The sequence below is a fragment of the Candoia aspera genome, chromosome 7 (genome assembly GCF_035149785.1).
Source record: "Candoia aspera isolate rCanAsp1 chromosome 7, rCanAsp1.hap2, whole genome shotgun sequence".
Lineage (NCBI taxonomy): Eukaryota > Metazoa > Chordata > Lepidosauria > Squamata > Boidae > Candoia > Candoia aspera.
The window spans coordinates 21,360,785-21,381,762 of record NC_086159.1 but is presented as its reverse complement, the minus strand read 5'-3'; the positions used below and the strand labels follow the sequence as shown (position 1 = coordinate 21,381,762).

The 20,978-nt window shown below is 38.0% G+C and overlaps 1 protein-coding gene across 1 annotated transcript; it reads left to right on the top strand.

Moving 5' to 3' along the window:
* The first annotated feature begins 13 nt into the window (after positions 1 to 13).
* On the top strand, positions 14 to 19,146 carry SVOPL (SVOP like). The gene is made up of 11 exons (XM_063309308.1): positions 14 to 85; positions 1,702 to 1,826; positions 2,265 to 2,328; positions 4,186 to 4,311; positions 5,823 to 5,951; positions 6,513 to 6,586; positions 8,091 to 8,296; positions 9,960 to 10,071; positions 15,994 to 16,075; positions 17,242 to 17,331; positions 19,021 to 19,146. Exons 1-11 carry the CDS (start codon positions 14 to 16, stop codon positions 19,144 to 19,146), a joined length of 1,206 nt encoding a protein of 401 aa, XP_063165378.1.
* The last annotated feature ends 1,832 nt before the right edge of the window (positions 19,147 to 20,978 follow it).

Sequence of the window (20,978 nt, the reverse complement as noted above, 5' to 3'; positions counted from 1 at the left end):
TTCTTTCTTTCAGATGGTGTTTTTTGGCTACATGCTAGCTAGTGTAATGTTTGGCATTCTAGCAGATAGATTTGGTCGTTGTAAGGTAAGTGATTTTCTTCTATTGCTCCACTTTTTTTAAATAATAATTTTATTAAAGTTTACAATTACAAAGATTAAAAAAACTAATACAAACTTAAAAAGTATAAAAGAATGAAAAGAAAAGATAGAAAGTGCAGAAAATAAAAAGAAAAATAGAAAAGAAAGAAAAAATAAGACTAGTAAAGAAAAAGAAAAAAAGTATATAAAGCAATGACTTCTCCCTTCATCACAAGTGCAAACAATTTCACTAACCTATCACCTTCTCTGAAAATACAATAAAAGATCTCTTCTTCCCATATCCCATCTCTTAACTATAACCAAATTCTTAAACCCTTGTCATTTGGTCCTGGTTGGCACAAGTCCATTAAGGGTTACCAGAAATAACAACATATATATTTTAACCTAAACCAACTTTATATTCCTTCTGTTTACTTTTATCACTTTCTCTGAAAATACAATAGTAAAGGTAAAGGTTTCCCTTGACGTAAAGTCCAGTCGTGTCCGACTCTAGGGGGCGGTGCTCATCTCCGTTTCTAAGCCGTTAGAGCCGGCGTTGTCCATAGACCCGTCCGTGGTCATGTGGCCGGCATGACGACACAGAACGCCGTTACCTTCCCGCCGAAGCGGTACCTATTGATCTACTCACATTTGCATGTTTTCGAACTGTTAGGTGAGCAGGAGCTGGGACTAGTAGCATCTCTTATTGCCATATGTCATCTCTTATCTATAAGCAAATCTTTAAAGCCTCGTCATTCAGTCCTGGTCAATGAAAGTCCATTAAGGGTTACCAGAAACAACAACATATTTATTTTAGTCTTGCTCAAATAAACCAACTTATATTCCTTCCCTTTGGTTTTAACAATCATATTCTTTAATCCCTTTAAATACTATCCCAGAACTTCATTTCTTTTCATTTTCTCTTTGTCTCTTCTCAGAAAATCCTTTCTCCTTGGTAGTCCCTCGATTAGGGTATTGTTTTCTGCTTGATAGTTTGTCTGCTTGATTGTTTGTCTCCTTGGTAGTTCCTTGATTATTATTTTCTGCTTGATTATTTGTCTGGTGTTAATTCCTACTTATCTGGTTGTAAGCTGCTGGAGAGGATGTGTTCTGGTCTTTTTGTTTCCTTCTTACTTTATTATTGTCTCTTTTGAATGGTGTGTAAATGTGGTTTATCTCTACATGTCTATTGATGGATAGGAATTACCAAGGAGAAAACCACACCCTCACCAACACTGGCAAGGCAAGCTACTGTATATAAACAGGGAGTAAACCCCACACTCGCTAGCTCTGATGATGTTACCTAGTTGGGTAATGAAACATCTGCAATCAAACAACCAAGCTCAGAGAGCACCAAGTACAACACAGTTCAACCCTGAGTCACATGTATTCTCTCCTAAGTCAACATCTTGCTTCCTGCACCTTACCAGTTAGAAGATATATGCAATATAGTGACCCATATTCAAGATACATTCATTTTATTGCAAGGATAATTAAGCGTTTTCTTTTTTATTACCTGGAAATGTTCAAGATTCAGCCACAAGGAAGACTTTAGATAAATACCCTACAGTACTGAATGTTGCTTTGAAGTAAATATCTTCCCATCTTTGTCTTGCCTTCCAGGTTTTATTCATCTCCTTTGCATGGGGAGCCTATTTCTCTTTGCTGACATCATTTTCTCCTTCATACATCTGGTTTGTCTTTCTCCGGACCCTTGTAGGATGTGGCGTGTCAGGTCATTCACAAGGGTAATGCCATGGTGCAAACAAATTAACAGGAGGAACATCAGTACTCTCATGTGATATTGTGTGCCTTCTGATGTGTCTATGCATGCACATTTTACCATGGGATCAGAAGTCCAGAAGTACCATGGGATTTGATCAACCAGCAGATGAAACTTGACTTCTGCTTTGAAATCCTGTTATCTTACAGAGCAATTTATGACATAGCTGTCACCCTACCAAATTCTATGTTTGGGCCCAAGATAAAACAGTCCAGTTCGAATTGATGGGTGTTGCAGTAAAAAAAAAAGTCAATGAAGGGTTTGGTTTGGTTTGGTTTAGCATATTGCATGAACCCAGCCATTATGGCTACTTCAACAAACCATCATTAAAACTAACTTGGAAATATTTGAACGCAGTTATACATTTCTTTCTTTTTCCTTAACCTTCTCCCATTTTTTTTAGGCTTATAATAAAAACAGAATTTTTGCCCACAAAATATCGTGGCTATATTTTACCATTATCACAGGTAAGCCATCAATCTATTTGCTGGGAAATATATATCTCTATATCTCTTTTTTAATCAATAAACCATACTTCTGAGTGTGTGGATACAATGTCTATACGACTGCAGACAAATTTGTAACCATGGCTTCCTTCAGAGATGTCATATGGGGGCCAACTATCAACATGTTTACCATTTTGGAAATTATACTAAATAAAGATCCCATTCATGTGCTAAGACTTTCTGTTTAAAACAAAAGAAGAACCTCCTTGATCTGTACTTTTACATAGATGGAAGAACATCTATGGCTGGGGGTCCTTAGGTAGCTGGACATCTTCAGGACAGGGCCTTCTCTGTTGTGATGCCCAGATGCCAGTTCATCCTGATCAATAAAAATGTTCAGAGGGCTGGAATGACTATCTTATTAGGAAAGATTATAACATTCAGCTTTTAAAAAGTATATATAGGAAAAAAAGTTGATAGCAGGCAAAGTTCTGTACAATTATATGTGGATAATTTTCTTTCTTTCTTTTTTTCTTATATCCAAGATGTCATGGTCAGCCAATGAAACTGAATTGTAAGAGATTCAGGACAGATAAAAGGGCTTCTTCATACCGTGGACAATTACAGTGATGGCATTTGCTGCCAGACATTGTAGGGATAGCTAGCAACTTGAACAGCTTTCCAAAGGGAGGAGATAAATTCATAGGGGATAAAGGTATCACTGGCCTCAAGTGATGAGGACTTCAGGTGATGGTTCCTCCAATATCAGAAGCAGCGTGCTTTTCCAGATCATCCCCTCTGAATGAGGAGTCCATTCAGCTGCTCCTTTAAGACAAGATAAAGCGGGATCATCTGTACATGATACTGATGCTGCTCTACTTTATTGTGTTATATGAATATTGCCTACATCTTTTTGTGGACTTATTAAGTAGAAGCCCCTAGTGCGCACGTGCAGAGAGAGAGAGAGAGAGAGAGAGAGAGAGAGATTGTTGCCAAGAAAAACAATATGGAGAAAACAACAAGGGATGGAGCTCAGCTCAAAATAAATGTTATTTTTATGATGTTCTTTGGGGGGGGGGTATTACTGTTACTACTGAATTGTAATGGTTTCAGATGAATGTAGTTAAGCTGTCTTGAGAGTTTTTCAGATAGAAAAATACAGAATACTTAGTCTGAAGTAAATAAAATCTGGGATCCAAAGGACTTTCTCAGATATCTCCATCTGCTATATGCCATGGGACTAAGACCATCCACTTTTGAACAGTGTGAACTCTCAAAAGTGGTTGGTGATATTGCTCAGGGTTCTGTTGAAAGTCCAATATGCCTGAAGCATTTTTTTCTGTTCCAGTTGAATGAATTGGAATGTTTACTTCCTTTTTTCAGTATTGGTATTTTTTTCTTACTAGGTATAATTGATTTATCAATTTCAAGTTAGCTTGAGCAAACTGGAGGAAGATAGAATTGTGAATTATAACTAAATAAGCATGTTAAATATCAATGGGAAAAATCCATAAGTTTTAGCTCTATACTTCAGTCTGTATATCCATTCCCATTTTACTTCTGCAACATTAAATGTGCATGCCTGTAAGCACTGCAGAAATTTATTCTCCAATAATTGGAGTGTCTATACGTTACATTCTGAAAAAGATTGACAGCTGGCATTCAAGCTTTAAGAACCAAGCTGATTAACATTTTGCTTACTTTATCAAAATCTGTATTGACAGCCTGCAAGTTGGAAGTGGGAATGCTTAACCCAATCTTTTAGTCAAGTTTTATGCAGCAACAGCAGTTTGAAGAAAGTTGTGAATGTTGAGAGAACGTAGAGATGTAGAGAACCTCATTGCCTCTTAATTTGTCCTCTGTTTTTCTATTTGACAGGTATTTTGGTTGGCAGGCTCCTTATTAATCATTGGATTGGCATCAGTTGTTAATCCAACTCTTGGGTGGCAATGGCTGATACGAATTGCTTCTATTCCAGGCATCGTTCTTCTGCTAGCATTTAAGGTCTGAAAGACTTAGAATTAAGTTAGGTTTGCATATATACAGAGTTAGGTGTGTGGGTGTGGGTGTGGGTGTATGTGTGTACACATTTCATGTTTATAAAGAAATTCATAGATGCTGGCAAAATTGTCACAATTGTTATCAAACTAGACTATGCAAAATGCTCAGCCATGTTCATCTGTCAAATTCAATAGGTTCACTTTGTAATATAGAGAGCAATGTTTTCAATTAATTAATTAATTAATCCATTGCTCTCTCACTCGCTCTCTCAATCAATCAATCAATTAATTAATTTTTATAGCCACTCATCTCAGCAAGTAACTCTGGGCAGCTTACAATCATAAAAACCAAAAAAACAGTTAAAATAATTAAAAACAATTAACGGTATAAAATAAATATATATGGTTGCCAAGTAAACAATGCATAGATGTTAATATAGCCAAGAAACGGGGCCCTTAACACACTCGGGGCCCCAGGTCCGGGCACATAACCAGGTCTTCACGGCCTTACAGAAGGCCAACAGGGTCAGGGACATCCTGATCTCTGAAGAGAGAATATTCCAGAGGGCAGGGGCTATGGCAGGGAAGGCACACCTTCTCATCCCCTTCCTTGGCTGATGGGACCCATAGCATGCCCAACCTACCAGACCAACTTGGGTGGGTACAAACAACTGGGAGAAGATGGTCCCTCAGGTAACCTGGTCCAAGCCATGAAGGGCTTTAAAGGTGAAAACCAGCACCTTGAATTGCACACAGAAGCACACTGGCAACCAATGCAGCTCCTGTAGCAGCGGTGTTACGTGTGTTGAATATCCAACACCCTTTACTACCTGTGCAGCTGCATTCTGTACCAGTTGAAGTTTCCGAATGCTCTTCAAGGGCAGCCCCATGTACAGTGCATTGCAGTAATCCAGATGGGAGGTCATGAGGGCATGAGTGACTGTGAATAAAGTCTCGCGGTCCAGGAATGGGCACAACTGGCGCATGACCAGAAGGTGTGCAAAGGCCCTCCTAGCCATGGCTGCCCCTGCTCTTCAAGATGTGGCTTCAAAGCCAAGTATACGTACTGTATCCTATTGGCCTGTTGCAGTAAATCTCAAGCTAAGAAACAGCCTATCTGACATTATACTCTGGGCTAAGTCACACAAAATGTTTATGCCTCCATTCTGATTATTTGGCTATGCATTTTATTCAGACAAATGTGTGGACTTGTAATTGCATATATAAGCACCAGTATTCATTCATCTTTTGAGTTCATTGGAATTGTTTCTAGCTATAGCTGTAATTTATAGATTGGCACATTCTATTGCCTTCTGATAGACTTTCTGAAAATGGCTTGTTTGGACAGAAAGCATTGTGTGAATTGCTCTGCAGTGACTCATTATATTGATCTGAATGCTATATGCTAAAAGAGATACTACATCAAATCCAGTCTTTATTACAATAAGACTGTAAGATTGATGGTGACACTGGAAATGCTGGAGCTTGTTTATCTAACTCATTTGTATTTTGCAGTTTATCCCTGAGTCTGCTCGATATAATGTATCTTGTGGAAATGATAAAGCAGCCCTTGCTACACTCGAGTGGATTGCTAAAATGAACCGTTCTGTTATGCCTGAAGGAAAGTTGGTAGAAACTGTTGAAGTAAGTTTCTCAGTGTTTTCATTAACCTGCTTCCTGAAACCATGAGGCGCAGGATTGACCCCCATTGTTAGTTGACCTGGTAGCTATCCATCCATTAAACAGTCATGGGCATCGCCATGTTAGGAAAACAATGGCACACTTGATCACTCAAAAAGGTAAAGTCTCCTTAAATAAAGTAAATAAAGTCCATAAAGTACAATAATGATGCTTTCTGTTCACATCAGTGGAAGTGGAATTTAACCTCCTAGACATTACAAAAGACAAGAAGCCACTATCGGCCCAAGTCTCAATATACAATGTATGCTAGGAATAGTGCTATGCATTGTGCAACCTGTAGTACAATAAAGTGAGCATGTGGTAGTCAACTCCAGGGTGTCCAATGTGTGGCCTTCCAGATGTTCCTGAATTTCATCTTGCCTAAGTTGGCTGGGACTATGGGAGTCACTGAATTGAAAATTTAAGTTATAATTCTCAAAGTGTTTCAAAGCTTGGGATGTGTCTCTAGCATTTCAGCAGCATACAGCCAGTGTATTTCTGACTGTTCCTTTAACATGTTTCCAGGAAAAACGGGGTAGATTCAAAGACCTACTTGATCCCAAATACTTGCGGACGACTTTGCAGATATGGATTATATGGTATGATTTTCTTCTTCCAAATTGCACTGCACAAAATAAAATTAATGAATATGTAAAGGGAAAATCCATATTTCCTTCCTTCCTTCCTTCCTTCCTTCCTTCCTTCCTTCCTTCCTTCCTTCCTTATAGCTACCCAACTCTGATCATCTTAAGAATTAAAACTACTGTTCAGAAGCTAAGCAGAATACCAAACAATTATTATAGTAATTTAGCTTACAAATACTCATCTCATTCTGAGTAGGATGCTCTGTGTTGGCCTTCTCCAGCCTGGTGGTCTTCATGGCTCCATCTGCTTGACACATTGAAATATAAACTCTAACCAACAAAATTTTAGACCAGCTATTGTGTATGCTCATGGCATACTGACTGGGAGTTCTGGGAACTATAGCCCCAAGCACATTTGAAGAACACCAAATCAGAAAGCTTGCCATATGCGTTGTCAGATGCATCCAGATGCATCAGATATTTTATTTAACTTATTATTCTCTCTTCTAATTTTGAAATGAGTATCTGAATAAAAAGAAAAGCAAAATGGGCAAGAAAACTACATGAATATTCCTTGAGATAGTACTCTTGTATAATGTTGCAATGTAGCCATTATAGGCAAGAGATTTAGTCAACCCATCTTAGTTTGCCTGACATGATATGCTGAACTGTTTAAACATATGCATGAATGCACATATTTGCTCACAGTCTATACACTACATCATTTATATAAAATCTCTTAATGCTCTTGGAGCTATCATGGGCTATTTTTATGTAGCATCACCCACTGAGTGTCTTCACTATTCAAGCAATGGAGGGAATAAAAAAGGGAAATCTCATTGAATAAACCTCAATATATGCAGTGTCACATTCACATGCCAATACATCTTTGACAATCTGATATATATTCCAGATTGTGCAATAAAAATTCAATTGAAATCCAATGGTAGGAAATACAAAAGCATTAGCTGTGATGTTTTCTTCAGTCTCTGAAAATGTAGGCTTGAAAGCAGAAATATATATAAAGGTAGTTAAGCGGATATGCAGCACAGGACGATATGCAGTTTGGATCTTCTAGCCAGTTAAAGTTTGATCGGTTCCATCCCTCACTAGCTCATCTGAAGACTTAAAGTGAGCAAAGAACAAGAAGAGGCAACATATCTGCCGTTATTTTATTGCTCTTCTGTTCCGGAATTATCAGTGCAAAATATTCTGAATCCATTAAAGTTATTAGAAGTTGAACTCTTTAGTCCCATGGCACAAAAGTATCTCTAGCATTATTGTTCCAAGGTCAATTCAATAGCAAGTTGTTTTTCTGTATACTTGCATACTGCAAGTTGTTTAGGTAATTAATAATCCCCCAGTAGTTCAGCATGCTGTTAATTAGCTCAAACGTTGCCATGAAGCCCTTCCTTACTTTATTCAGCTGGAGGGACTTAGGATGTACCTTGTTTTCTTTAGGGACTATTATAAAGAATAATTCTTTCCCAGTGCTGACCCCTTTCCCTTTCTATGACAGGCTTGGAATTTCTTTTGCTTATTATGGTGTCATCCTGGCCAGTGCAGAATTACTGGAGAAGGATCTGGTTTGTGCAATGGGAGGAGGACTGGAGGAAAAGGCTGAGCTGGGCCATTCTGAGGAGTTTCAGAGCCCTTGTCTCTGCTATACGTTTGCGCCATCTGATTACCAGATCATGTTCATCAGCACAGTAGGAGAAATTGCATGTAATTTTTTTCCTTCTGCCTTTGTTTAAACTAAACATGGAGAGTGGGGAAGAGGAACTCCAAAGATACCTTCCACATCTATGCACACACATAAAAGAAAGTTTAGGAATTCTGCCATGAAAACCAATTCACTTGTTGCTGTCAGCTGCTTTAATTAATTTATTGCTTTAAGAATGTAAGAAGAGCCCTTAATCTCACATTGTGTTGTAACAGTGACCAACTAGATGCTCATGGGAAGTTCTGTTGCTGGGTATCAGCTGCATCTGCAGCAGACCGCAATAATGCCAAAATGATGACCTGCACATAATAATGTCAATACACAAAGGCCTCCATTAAGTACTTGCATCCATTATCTGATGCAATTATATAAGTCATGGCATCATGCACATTTTGCCATTTACTCCTCCCTTACCCAACCGGAAACACCTATGTTAGGCATCCTCTGTGCTCACATAAAGCTAAATTCACATCTAGTCCAGGCATTAGAACGAGGGATCTTTTTACAAAGGTGTGGTACTGATACAATATACTTCTATACTGTACTGTTGTTTCACTGATTTGGAGAACAGCTATTCTAAATTCTAGATTGTAATAGTGTTTGCCCAGTAAAAGTGAGAAGCATTGGGAAAAACGGCAGAATTCAATATATTGTACAAAAAGAGAAACCTTGAGGGCTGGTGAAAACAATATGTGTACAAAATTGATAAAAAAAAGAATTAGAACAGGTAAAGTCATATTTATCTGTTCCAGTGAATTGTACCAGGGAAATCCTTTACAGCAGGTCCCCAGTTTAAGAACAAGTTTTGTTTCTAAGTCTGTCCTTAAGTTGAATTTGTATGTAAGTCAGAACAGTTATTTAGCATCAGTTAGTCAAATGTTTGTCTTAGTATATAATATATATTTTACCTTTTTATGCATATAAAACATTTAAACACTTCCAAATACACTAAAATGTCTTAAACATAATACACAAAGTAGTTTGGTGTATTTAACCCAAAACATTGTACTTAACTCGAATTTTTAATATAATAGTCTTTATGGCAGTCTGTCCTTAACTAGGAGCCATCCATAAACCAGGACATTCTTAAACAGGGGAACTGCTGTATTTCTGGACTGATTTTGAATGGGTAGAAAGTTATACTGCACTAAAATTGCTATCTATATTCCCAGTTTTAAGATACAAATTTCACTGAAGTAAAAATGTCTCAAACCTTGGTTAGATAACCTTCCAGAAGAATATTTCATGTACAAAGAGTCAAAGCATTCCCCAATAAAAGTTCAGTGATGATGCTATGGAGACAATGTACAAATTTTGCTTTCAAGAAAAGATAATGGCTGAAAAAAAACTTAATGTCACAGTATTGTCACCATTTCCCTTCACCATATGTATTCCAGAAAATATGCTGTGAAGTTTAATCATTTTTTATTTCCTCCTACATGATAAATACTGGAGAGACACATGAATCTGAACAGTTTAATTTCCCATTTGTGGTTTTTCAAGTAATCATAGGGAAGCAATGAAGAAAATAGTCATTAACAGTGTCTTCCCTAAGGTGGTAGGTGTGTGTGTGAATATCTTGAACATGTAGTAATGATTCAGTTAATTAATTTAACTTTACAACCTGGCATCTTTTTTCCCCTCCTTTACTTTTTTTTTTTTCAGTAAATCCCTTAAATATTCTTGGCATCAATTTCCTGGGAAGACGACTGAGCTTGACAATAACAATGGGATGCACTGCTGTTTTCTTTCTTCTGCTCAATATATGCACCTCAGTGTAAGTGTCTTTGGTGGGAGCATATTAAGATGAAGTGGCCTGGCCTCCAGTGCTTGCAGCATCCTCTAGCCTCTGGTGTGGCCAACCATGTTTTGGGAGATGGACATGACGATACATTGAGCACTCGTACTTAAATCACTTGGCTTAATGTAACATTTATTGCAGGCAGGGATTATGCATTTTGGGATGTCCAAAAGATGAAGAAAGAAATGTATTCAATTTGTTGGAATAACTTGTTACTCCACAAACATAATGGCTTATATTACCCTGCCAAGTTCAGAGGAAACATGCTAGAGAACACCAGTGAAGGAGGACTATCTTTGTGAGCTTCCAAGGAGCATCAAGGCAAAACTGGTCTTGATCTGATCTCAGGGGGCCCTTTGTGTTTTCTAACTTTATTTTCAAAAGTGAGTGTGTAGGTTAGGTGTGAAAATGAGTTGCAGCAATATGCAACCAGTACTGTGTGGATTCTTAGCTTTCCCAAGTATGCTGGCTTGGAACTTTGGGAGATGAAACCTAACACATTTTGAGAGCATCAGTTGGGAAAAATTTGCTGCACAGAATACAAAATACAGGGTCCCTGCTCAGATACCCTACAGTCAACTGTTCGATAAAAGGAGGAGAAAAGGAACATGGAAGTAGGGTAAATAAGAAGAATATGCTTTTTTTCAGTAGTGCTTATTGGCTAGGTTTATGAAGGATACTTAACCCTAAACCCAGATTAACCATACAATTCCTTTATTTACATAAAATGCTATGTCCCAAGAAATAAAAGATAATGGCTTGATACGATAGCCTGGTTCCTACAACATCCTAAAAAAAATACCCAGGTTTTCCAAACAATGCTGAACCACAACCATCCAATCCCACTTTAACCCAGTTCAGCATGTTGTTTGAACCTAGCCATTTAAGTTTTATTTATTTATTTATCATATTTTTATCACCGCCCATCTCCCCCCATACAGGGGACTCTGGGCAGTTCACAATAAAACAGTTTAAAATTCAATAAAATCATAAATAATATCATTCATCTATAAATATCAATATCAATAAATAAATATAAAATGTAATGAGATCCAAGTAATGGCAGATCTAATTCCACCCAAAGTGGGACAAGACTGGTCCCGGCAGGACTAGGGAACCAACCAGCCCCAAGAGTGGCTCTTCCTCTCCCCACTCCAAGCATGGTGACAAAACCAGGTCTTCAACCATTTCCTGAAGTCCAAAAGAGAGGAAGCTAGCCTCACCCCGGGGGAAGAATGTTCCAAAGGGTGGGAGCTGCAGCAGAGAAGGCCCGCCTCCTGGACCCTGCCAGATGGAATTCTCTTGCAGACAGGGTCCGTAGCATGCCCTCTCTGCCTGACCAGGTGGGACGGGTTGATGTTATGGGGATGAGACAGTCCCTCAGGTAACCTGGCCCCATGCCATGTAGGGCTTTAAAGGTGATAACCAACACCTTGAATTGGACCTGGAAGCAAAGTGGCACCCAATGCAGCTCATGAAGCAAAGGGGTAATATGTGCTGATCTTGAAGCACCCAAAATCGCCTGTGCGGCTGCATTTTGGACTAGCTGTAGCTTCCGAATACTCTTCAAGGGTAGCCCCATGTAGAGCGCATTACAGTAGTCTATATAGCAGTCTATATTATAACAGAGGAACTAGGGAGAATCTGCCTGCTTTCTGGAAAATGTGGGTTTTGTGGAGAAATTTTTATGCCCAGAGGAATGTGACATCAATCTGTTGTCCCAGAACGCTGGGGTTCCTTGACTGGCATGCTGTAAGCCCAATGAATCACACCAAGGGTGGAGATAAAAGTAACTTTATTCTGCAGCAGAATAGGTCACTTGAGGATTGTTCCCAAAGCAAGTGACCCCAAACAAAAGATTCCAGCAGTTTTTAAACATATGGTCCCAAGCAAACATCATGTAGTCTTAGAGGTTATCAAAACAAGCAGATGTCTCCCTAACAGGTACTTCTTGTCCGTAAAACAAGCAGATCTCAGATCTGGTATATCTTACATAGGCAGGAATAAGGAAACCAGTCAGGTCTGTTAGTCTTTTGTTTTTTTCACCCCCTGCTTGTTATCACAGTCAGTCAAGGCAAGATTAATTTATCATTTTACCTGAATTAGATGGTTTACAGTGTGCTTTCCTGTGTCTGTTACTGGGCATGATTTTCTCAAAAGGGGTGGGGAAGCTTATGCAAAGTATTAAAATGGCTGAAAAATACAAAATGGCCATACTATGGCTCATCAATCCTAGTGTCCTGGTAAGGGAGTTCAGGTATATGATGCAGGCACAGAAAAGCAGCATCATTTGGGTCACTTTTCCAGATTTGCTTTCAAGAGTGAACATAATTAAATTAATGTAACTAGAACTTTATTTATTATATAGTGCAGGGGTGGGTAACCAGCTAATTTCATGAGACCTCAGCCTAATTTCAACTCATGTGAGAAACTGGTTTGAATTAATGACAGGAACTATGAACTACTATGAACTATTCATAGCTTCTCTGAGAGAGAGAACTGGGTTAGAAAGAGATATAGAATGTGTGTCCACAACAGATTACTTCTGTGGGAATGTGACCCTCTACAGGGGTGGGAGGGGGAGGGAAGTTGCCCATCCCTAATATCCAGTTTTTCTCCACAACAACCCTAGATAGGTTAGACTAAGAGAAAATGACTGGCCCATGCCACCCAAAGAGCTCTCAGCACTGAGGCTGGATTTGAACCTGGGTCCCCATAGTCCAACATCTTAACCCCTGTGCCATACTGTCTCTCTCATCTAGTGTGAAGGGCCACCTTGTTTATCAGGTTAAAGAAGAAAATGTTCATGGTTTAACAACATCTCTTGATCAGATCAGCATTTTTTGCATCAGCTTTCTGCAGGGCTGCCGCACAAGCCAATAGGACTTTAACCAGGGAATTCAGGAGTTACATACAGGAGAGAACCAAATAGGAGACATCTTCAAAATCTTTGCTTGTTCTAGAAAATTTCAGGATCCTGGATCTTTGCAGTTTGGCTTGTCCTATTCTTGAGAGGAGAGATAAACTAACAAAATTTCAGGCCTGCTGTTTTGTCTGGGCTGCTGAGGGAAGTTGCAAAGTCATCCAACCAGCATTTCTTCTATAAGACTCCAAGTGAGGCCTACAGAGTTCAATGGGATGTATTCCTGAGTGTGTATAGAATTGCTGCATATGCTTGTGTATCAGATACTTAAAAAGATGGGGGAAAGTAAGTATTGAGAAATTTGGATGCAGCTGGGAGTACTGACCATAACTGTATGTCTCTAAAATAAACACAGGACTGGTCTGTGTTTCTCTCTGGTGCAAACTTGCTGGAAAGTTGTGGTTGCTCACGTCATAGTTGGTCAACATTTCTTCCTTTCCTATCTGGATTGGCAATCTGTAACAGGTACAGCAACTCACAGAAGCAGGTGTTCGGTTTAGTATAAATTGAGGGTTGTCCCCAAATAGCAGGTATTATGTAAGTGGATAATTATGTTGATCTTCAAATTAGTATAGCCTATAGTAATAAAGGGGATTTGTGCCAAAAGAGAATGTTTGTGGATGGCAGTCTGGACAAAGAGTGATTGATTGCCAAGGTTATTCTTAATCCCATCTGATGCCTACCCTTTACAATGAGCCTCACTGTGAACAAAAGAAAAAAGGAATTGGCAAGTTTCCTGCTTGAAATGTGTTTTTAAAAAATAAATTACATTATGTTCTAGCCTTGAAATGTGTTGATTTTTCATAGTTTTGATAATGTATTTTACGATCAAGGTCAGCAAATCTTTGCATCTGATAGAAATCATCAATAACTGAGTTGATGTCATGAGAAGTTGAATAACGATTTGTTTCAATGAAGCAAATGACTTGGACATATGTATAAATACACATGTGTATGTATATGTATGCTTATGTGTAAAACTATAATTTGGCCTATGCTACTGAATGGGAACAGGTGGCTAGCTGCTAATGCTCTATCTCTTCAGTCAACATGTGGCATCTCATACCTATTATAGCATTGCCCAACCTCATCTTCCCAGCAGCAGTTATGAAGTGTGACCCACCCTTCCTGCACTTGTACCTGAAGCTCCCCTTAGCTTGCCCCAACCTAGTGCTTTCCAGATGTGTGGGACTGTAAAATCACATTACCAATTGCCTACTAGTTGATCATAATGGGAGTTTTGTTTCACACTTCTTGAAGACACAAGGTTGGGCAAGAAGGTTATAACCAACAATGCTAACTTTACCAAACATTTAGTTTCCCACTGATAACGTAGTTAATTTTGTTAAATGTGCCAGGATTGCAGCAAATGCCCATGGAGGCCATAGAAGGGTATTTGCCTTTATATTTATTCTGCTTTAATAATATAGCAATACAGTTAGGTAATGCCTTGTTTCAGACACCTAGCTGATCACATCTGCTCTGTTCTTTAAACATCTCCTGTTAAACATGTGGCTACGCTTCTGACATCTTAAGTATATAGTCATTATTTCACAAAGGCTGTCCATTACAAGTTCTAATGGCAAACCTGGTCTGGAATGTATGAATTTTGATAAGGCAGCTACTAGCCACAAACATATGCTTGTTTAAATTATCTCCCAACCTATTCTAAAAACAAATCTGAGGGATTTACATCATATTATCAGAAAACCTATTTGATCAAGAACTCCAAGAAAAAAATTGATTGAGGATACAGTAATACTGAAGTCATTTCTTTTCCCCTTTCCTCCTAGTTGGCCTTCACATGCAAATAGGCTGTCTTCATACAACACACTTAGGCAGACCAAAGAAGTAGGACTGGATTTGTGCAAGGTGTGAAACTTGGTAAATTTTAACCTTATTGCCAAGATCCCATCAGAGTTCTCTCCAGGCAAGAAATATAGGGAAATGTTGAAGTAATACTGGTTGGAATCTTCCAATTAATCCATTAGAATCCATATTACATTTCTATTTGAGTAAAACCAAGCCCATTATGGACCTTTCAAGGCTGGTATTTAAGATCTCAAGGCAAGTAAAGTTTATTAAAGAAGTGAATTTTCTGTCTTCCCTATAAGGGAAAGGAGAATATAAATACTCTTATTTTTCTGGGATATGGTTTAATGTTCTATACAAACACCAATCAAATTAAGCACATTGGGCAAATGCAATCATAGTGTCACTGTGTATGATAACAACCACTTTATGTTGCCTAGGGATCAACTAAGTATCAAGTAAGTAGCATTCAAACAAGGGTTTCTTCACAAACAGCAATGTCCCCATTGCTGTATAAACCATTCAGGTGTGTTGGAGCATTTTGTGATGAAAAAAAATCTGCCATATAGTTTTATTTGACTAGAATCTAGGTGGTAGAGAATAAAGTAATACAAATTGAACATAGATCAGTTTTTAAAAAGAATGGTTAGGATCTTTTAAAAAACCCTTGTTTTTCAGGTAAATTAGTGGAGAAGCATTTTAAAAGCCAAATTAATTGAGTCTACAGAAGAAAACATCTTGCTCAAGAAGATTCAAGGAGGCAATTCATGGTGTTTTCTACATGGTCCAATTCCAGAAGCAGACCAGGAACAGAATATTCCATTATCCTTACAGACAGACATTCTGGGGTCAACAACAAAGCCAAATGACAGGAAATTCAGAACAGCTAAGAATTGGTTACTTACCTGTAATTGATGTTGAATGGCTACTTGTATAGTTTTGTTACTGTCATTGTGCAGTACCCCTTCTTGAAATATTATAGAGCTAGGTTTTTGATAGGAGCATGTTCCCCTTGCATTACATATAATCTTTTATCTCCGTAGTCATTCAAACATTTCAGGGACAGCATCAATAGAACGTACTAGTAAAATATTGGTCTTTATGTTGTTGTGTTATTAATATTATTATTATTTTCTACATATCTTTTTTATTTTTCTATCTAGTTCTGGACTTATTGGTTTCCTCTTTATGCTGCGTGCTTTTGTAGCTGCAAATTTCAATACTATCTACATTTACACAGCAGAGGTAAGGTCCTCCTAGTTTCTTGAATTGTAAAGCGGAAAACTATGTATATTACATTTCTGAACAAGCACTTTTTATAACTTTCCTATTCAACAGTGTACTCCTAGGCCAGTTTACTCAGAAATCTCACTAGGTTTACTATTTAATTCCACATAAAGGAATATGGCATTTCATCCTAAGCTAGAATGGACAGGAAGCATGTGCTAACACCTGTAAATTGGTAGGAATTAGTAAGCCTGAACTTAATCAAACCAAATTATACTTCCTCTTGTAATGTGAGAAGGCAGTTGAATAATTCCAGATTCAGGGACAGAGGGAAGCAGTTAGTCACCAGGGCCATATCTGCATTGCTTGTCTGTTTCTATTGAATAGATGAAGAAAACTGATAACTATAGAGAAGAAACCTGCTTAGCATGAAGTTCTATATTCAAGAAACTGTATATTTAAACAAATACGTCATAATCCAATCATAAAACTGAATATTCTGTTCTCAGGACTTGTTCTCAATAATAAGCTAGATCCAGAAGTAAAGAGGAAAAAGCCCACAATTTTGAAGAGTGTCACACAATTCTTTCCAAGTTCGAAATATGAAGTTTTTAAATGCTGGCTGTTTAAAATTTTATTTAAGTATTGAAACATTTTTTTAAAGTTTTGTTTTAAAAATATATTATTTTCTCTCTCTAAACATTGGTAATTTCATGAATCTGTTCTTAAGAATAAGGGCTAACAAAAATGTAGACTAGCATCCTTGCGGTGCACCCAAGGCAATGTGACTTGTCATGGCTAAATAGTCTACACATCTGGCTGCTGCACCTCACAAGGATTTCCCAGCAAGAAAAAAGCAGCATGAACACCGAACTGCTATGCCATAAGATTTTTTTTTTTAAAAAGGGCTAACATTTTGTACTCAAGTGCTGCACTGGAATCGATTTTACAGGATTGCTAATAAAATATTCTGGTCCCAGGAAATTAACAAAACTCTGGGATTATCTCTAGGCATAAGATAATTTAAGTTCTGGGCCTTTGTTATATTCTTTTCTCTCTGGACCTCATATTTGGAGAGATCACTTTTTTTTTAAACCACCTTGGTGCCATACTACCCTTTGCTTCATCCAACACCTTTTCTGTCACAGAGACTATACTCACATATTTTTATTACTGTCTTATAGGTTTATCCTACCCCCATGAGAGCTTTGGGATTAGGGACCAGTGGCTCCCTGTGTCGTATAGGTGCTATGGTGGCACCTTTTATAGCACAAGTAAGACAATCTCTGTTTAATAAATTCAGTGTGTACATAGGAACAGACCCCAGACAAACTTTTTTAGTAGACTGTATAGATCGATGTTTTCAGGTTCAAAGTTGTAAGGCTTCAGGTATTCTTTTTAAGTTAATTTTTGTCAGAATGTTTTGGGAGGGGGACACCAGGTAAGCCTGAGTAATACTAATGTATTCAAAATGCAGGATCCAATTTTGGCTATGGTACAAATAAAGGACAGGGACGCGGTGGCGCTGCGGGTTAAACCGCTGAGCTGTCGATCGGAAGGTCGGCGGTTCGAAACCGCGCGGCGGGGTGAGCTCCCGTTGCTCGTCCCAGCTTCTGCACACCAAGCAGTTCGAAAACATGCAAATGTGAGTAGATTAATTGGTACCGCTTCGGCGGGAAGGTAACGGCGTTCCGTGAGTCATACTGGCCACATGACCCGGAAGTGTCTATGACAACGCCGGCTCCAAGGCTTTGAAACGGAGATGAGCACCGCCCCCTAGAGTCGGACACGACTGGACTTTACGTCAAGGGAAACCTTTACCTTTACCTTACAAATAAAGGAAAAAATGGGGTCAGTTCAGAAAAAGATGATAAAGGTTTAAGAATGAAGGACAAGATTGTTTAAAAATCTTAATTACAAGAAAAACTCAAAACAGCATCACTCATTTATTGAAGCTTAGAAGGTACAATATTAATAGATGTAGCAATAATTAGGAATTTAAAAGACTAAGAGACTTCATTAAGCATGCTGCAAGAAATTAGGAGAAAAAGATGGATCACGTTTGCTGATTAAAAAGCCCACTATGTTTTATTACAAACTACGTTTTTCTTAATAAACAACTTGATTGATATTAACTAATGCAAAAGTGATTCTGGCTCATCTTTATTTCAGTGGGAGAAAATGAAATCCATATGAGCTCTTCCAATGAAATCAACAGAATTAAAAATGATGAGCTTCTGTAGGTTGTTGAAGTAATAGAGAAATAAATGAGTTGATCGGACAGTGAACTACTCTAATAATTACATCTGATGCAGTATGATGTAGTTCACAAAAGCTTATGCCATGATAAATGAAAGCACCATTATAAATTTGAAATTACTTTCTGGAAATGTATAATTTCCTTTTCAACTTTAGCACAATGCTTGAAGTGGCTTACAACATAATTAAAAGCCAGGTACAAAATCATTTCAGAGAAGTTAAATTCAAAAAAAGATATTGAAACTCCTTTAGCTAGAGAAGGAGACTTTATACTGTAGTCCCACAGAGCTTTGATGAAATGAACCATGTAATATCTTACTTAAATTTAAACAATAGCCTTATATTTTCCTAGCTGAAACCCTTTTAAAGCTATAATCTATTCGTACATGTATATGCAACATTGTGATAGCATGTTTCCTTCCCTCCACCCTCTAATTCATATAACTTCATTAATTGTACACACAGAGAGCTCTCCACCCTGTTGTGTGTACTGTGTATGAGAAAAGTTTGCCGTTCCAATACCATGCCATCTTCCTCCACATATGTTCGTCTCATGGCTGGAAAGGGAATTCTGTGTTGGACTGCTTTGCAGGATATGCTGAAAGACTGTTCAGTCCACACAATACACAGGCCAGAAAGGAGTTAAAGAGATAAATTGTCAGAATTGCTTGACAACATGGCACTAACATATTATCTAATTGTAGGTACTTATGAATGCTTCTTTCTTGGGGGCACTGTGCCTTTTTGCCTTGGTTTGCATTGTGTGTGCCATCTCTGCTTTCACTCTACCCATAGAGACCAAAGGGAGATCACTTCAGGTGGGTATTTAATTTTGCTTCTGAATAGAAAGATCCCCAAGCATTTTCCTTCAAATTCAGTTCCATTACTAAACATAAAGCCTTGTGGAAGTCATCTTTATTTTAGGAAGTGAATATACTTAAAAAAAAAAAACTTGTAAAGAATTTCAGTTTGCATTGTATCTGAAGCCAACTACGGCATGACCCCTAAAAAAAAAATGGCTGACAACTCGGTAATGAAGATCCATATTCAAAAGCAACTGCAGATATGTAACCACTGGGCACATCCAGGTGCTCATCTGGACCCCACTTAGCTAGCTCTGGATCCCCTTGTGTACCCACAGAAAACTGTAACTTGTAAGCAACAATGCTGCTACTGCTAGTAGACTTACGTTATTACTTGTAGAGATTGGGATCTGCATTAATTAAACAGCACATTATATCTTACTGGAAAACATTTTTAAAAAAGTTAAGTGGGGGACTGCAACAAAGAGTTGCATTGCATCTATGGACCCTAATAAGTATGCTCTTTGTAGTGCACAGGGCTCTAACAGAGTAGAGAGTTTCAGGACAGAAGAAAATGCTTTCAGGGCCCCATCTCTATTATTCTGTAATAGGGTCTAAAAGACAAGACACAGGAGAGACTTCTAATCCCAGACCTTGTGCTTTGGTATTTTATCAGGAGCAATGGGGGGGGGGGGGGGGGAGGGAAATGTCCTCTTCTTTCCTCCATTATGAAACTTCTCCATACAATGCTATTTCTTTCACTAAAAGCCCCACATCACAGTATGTATCTCGTAGTAGTTTCAGCAAACGCATTTCTTCCTTTTTGCCTGCTTCCTCCTTTCACACTCCAGACTTACTAGTACAACAACCTGAGGTTAAATTTCTCTTGTACAAGCTTTGATGGAGCTCTAATTCATCTCTGATTTGCCCAATACTGAACATCAATGGGATATAAAGGTTATACTCATAATATCATTTGGAGACGGTGACATCTGAATTTAATTTTTACCCAGCTAGACAATTCGCACATTATAAAATAGTCTTAAATCTAATTCATAATCAGAGGACTATAGTTTTTTGCACTGGCAACTGCAATACACCAATCATAATCAAACTGTTTTGTGAGGAATGCTACATATGCAGCTACTACCATAAGAAGGTAGCATGGTGTGAAGTGGCTTCTGGAGAATGAGATATATTTTTATAGCATTGCAGTTAAAAAATGTAAGGGAAGGAACACTCAAACAGTGTTAAGAATATTCTGCAAGCCAGGTTTCATGAATTACTGCTTCAGAACAGTTACCCATGAGAGTAATTTAAAAGTACCACCGTTTAAACCTTAGGATTAAAAGTTTATTTAGTTAACATTATTAAGTCTAATTGCTAAAAATGACATGACTCATGCAAAATAATTAAAACCTGATTTTTTAAAAAAATTATTTTCAGCAAAGGAAATGATCATTAACTCCCTTAGAAGAGTAAGAAGACACTGCAATATTTCATTGGTTGCTTGAATCTTATGGTACCTATACCAATATAATGCTGAAAATGTGCTTTCAAGGCTAAACGGAGTTCTCTCCAGTATATAATCAATAAGCAATGTAATCATTAAAGTGTCTCTATGTGTGAATCAAGTTTAAAAGCTGTCACCAGACTTTTAAGTAGATCACATAGTCAGGGCCAGGTAACAAAAACAGGAAAACCACAATGCCAGCTTTAGCTAGTACGCTGATGTTTTGTTCACACTTGCTTGGAGTGGAGGTTTTCTACCCTAATCTGTATGTTTGTGACAATATTTATTTATTTCTTCCTTTCCTTTTGCTGGGGTATATATAACAATTATGCCTTCAAACGGGTCC

Coding starts and splice junctions, on each gene's coding strand:
- SVOPL (XM_063309308.1), top strand. CDS start 14: ATGGTGTTTTTTGGCTACATGCTAGCTAGTGTAATGTTTGGCATTCTA. Junction 2,329..4,185: donor ATATTTTACCATTATCACAG/GTAAGCCATCAA, acceptor TCTATTTGACAG/GTATTTTGGTTGGCAGGCTC. Junction 16,076..17,241: donor TCTACATTTACACAGCAGAG/GTAAGGTCCTCC, acceptor ACTGTCTTATAG/GTTTATCCTACCCCCATGAG.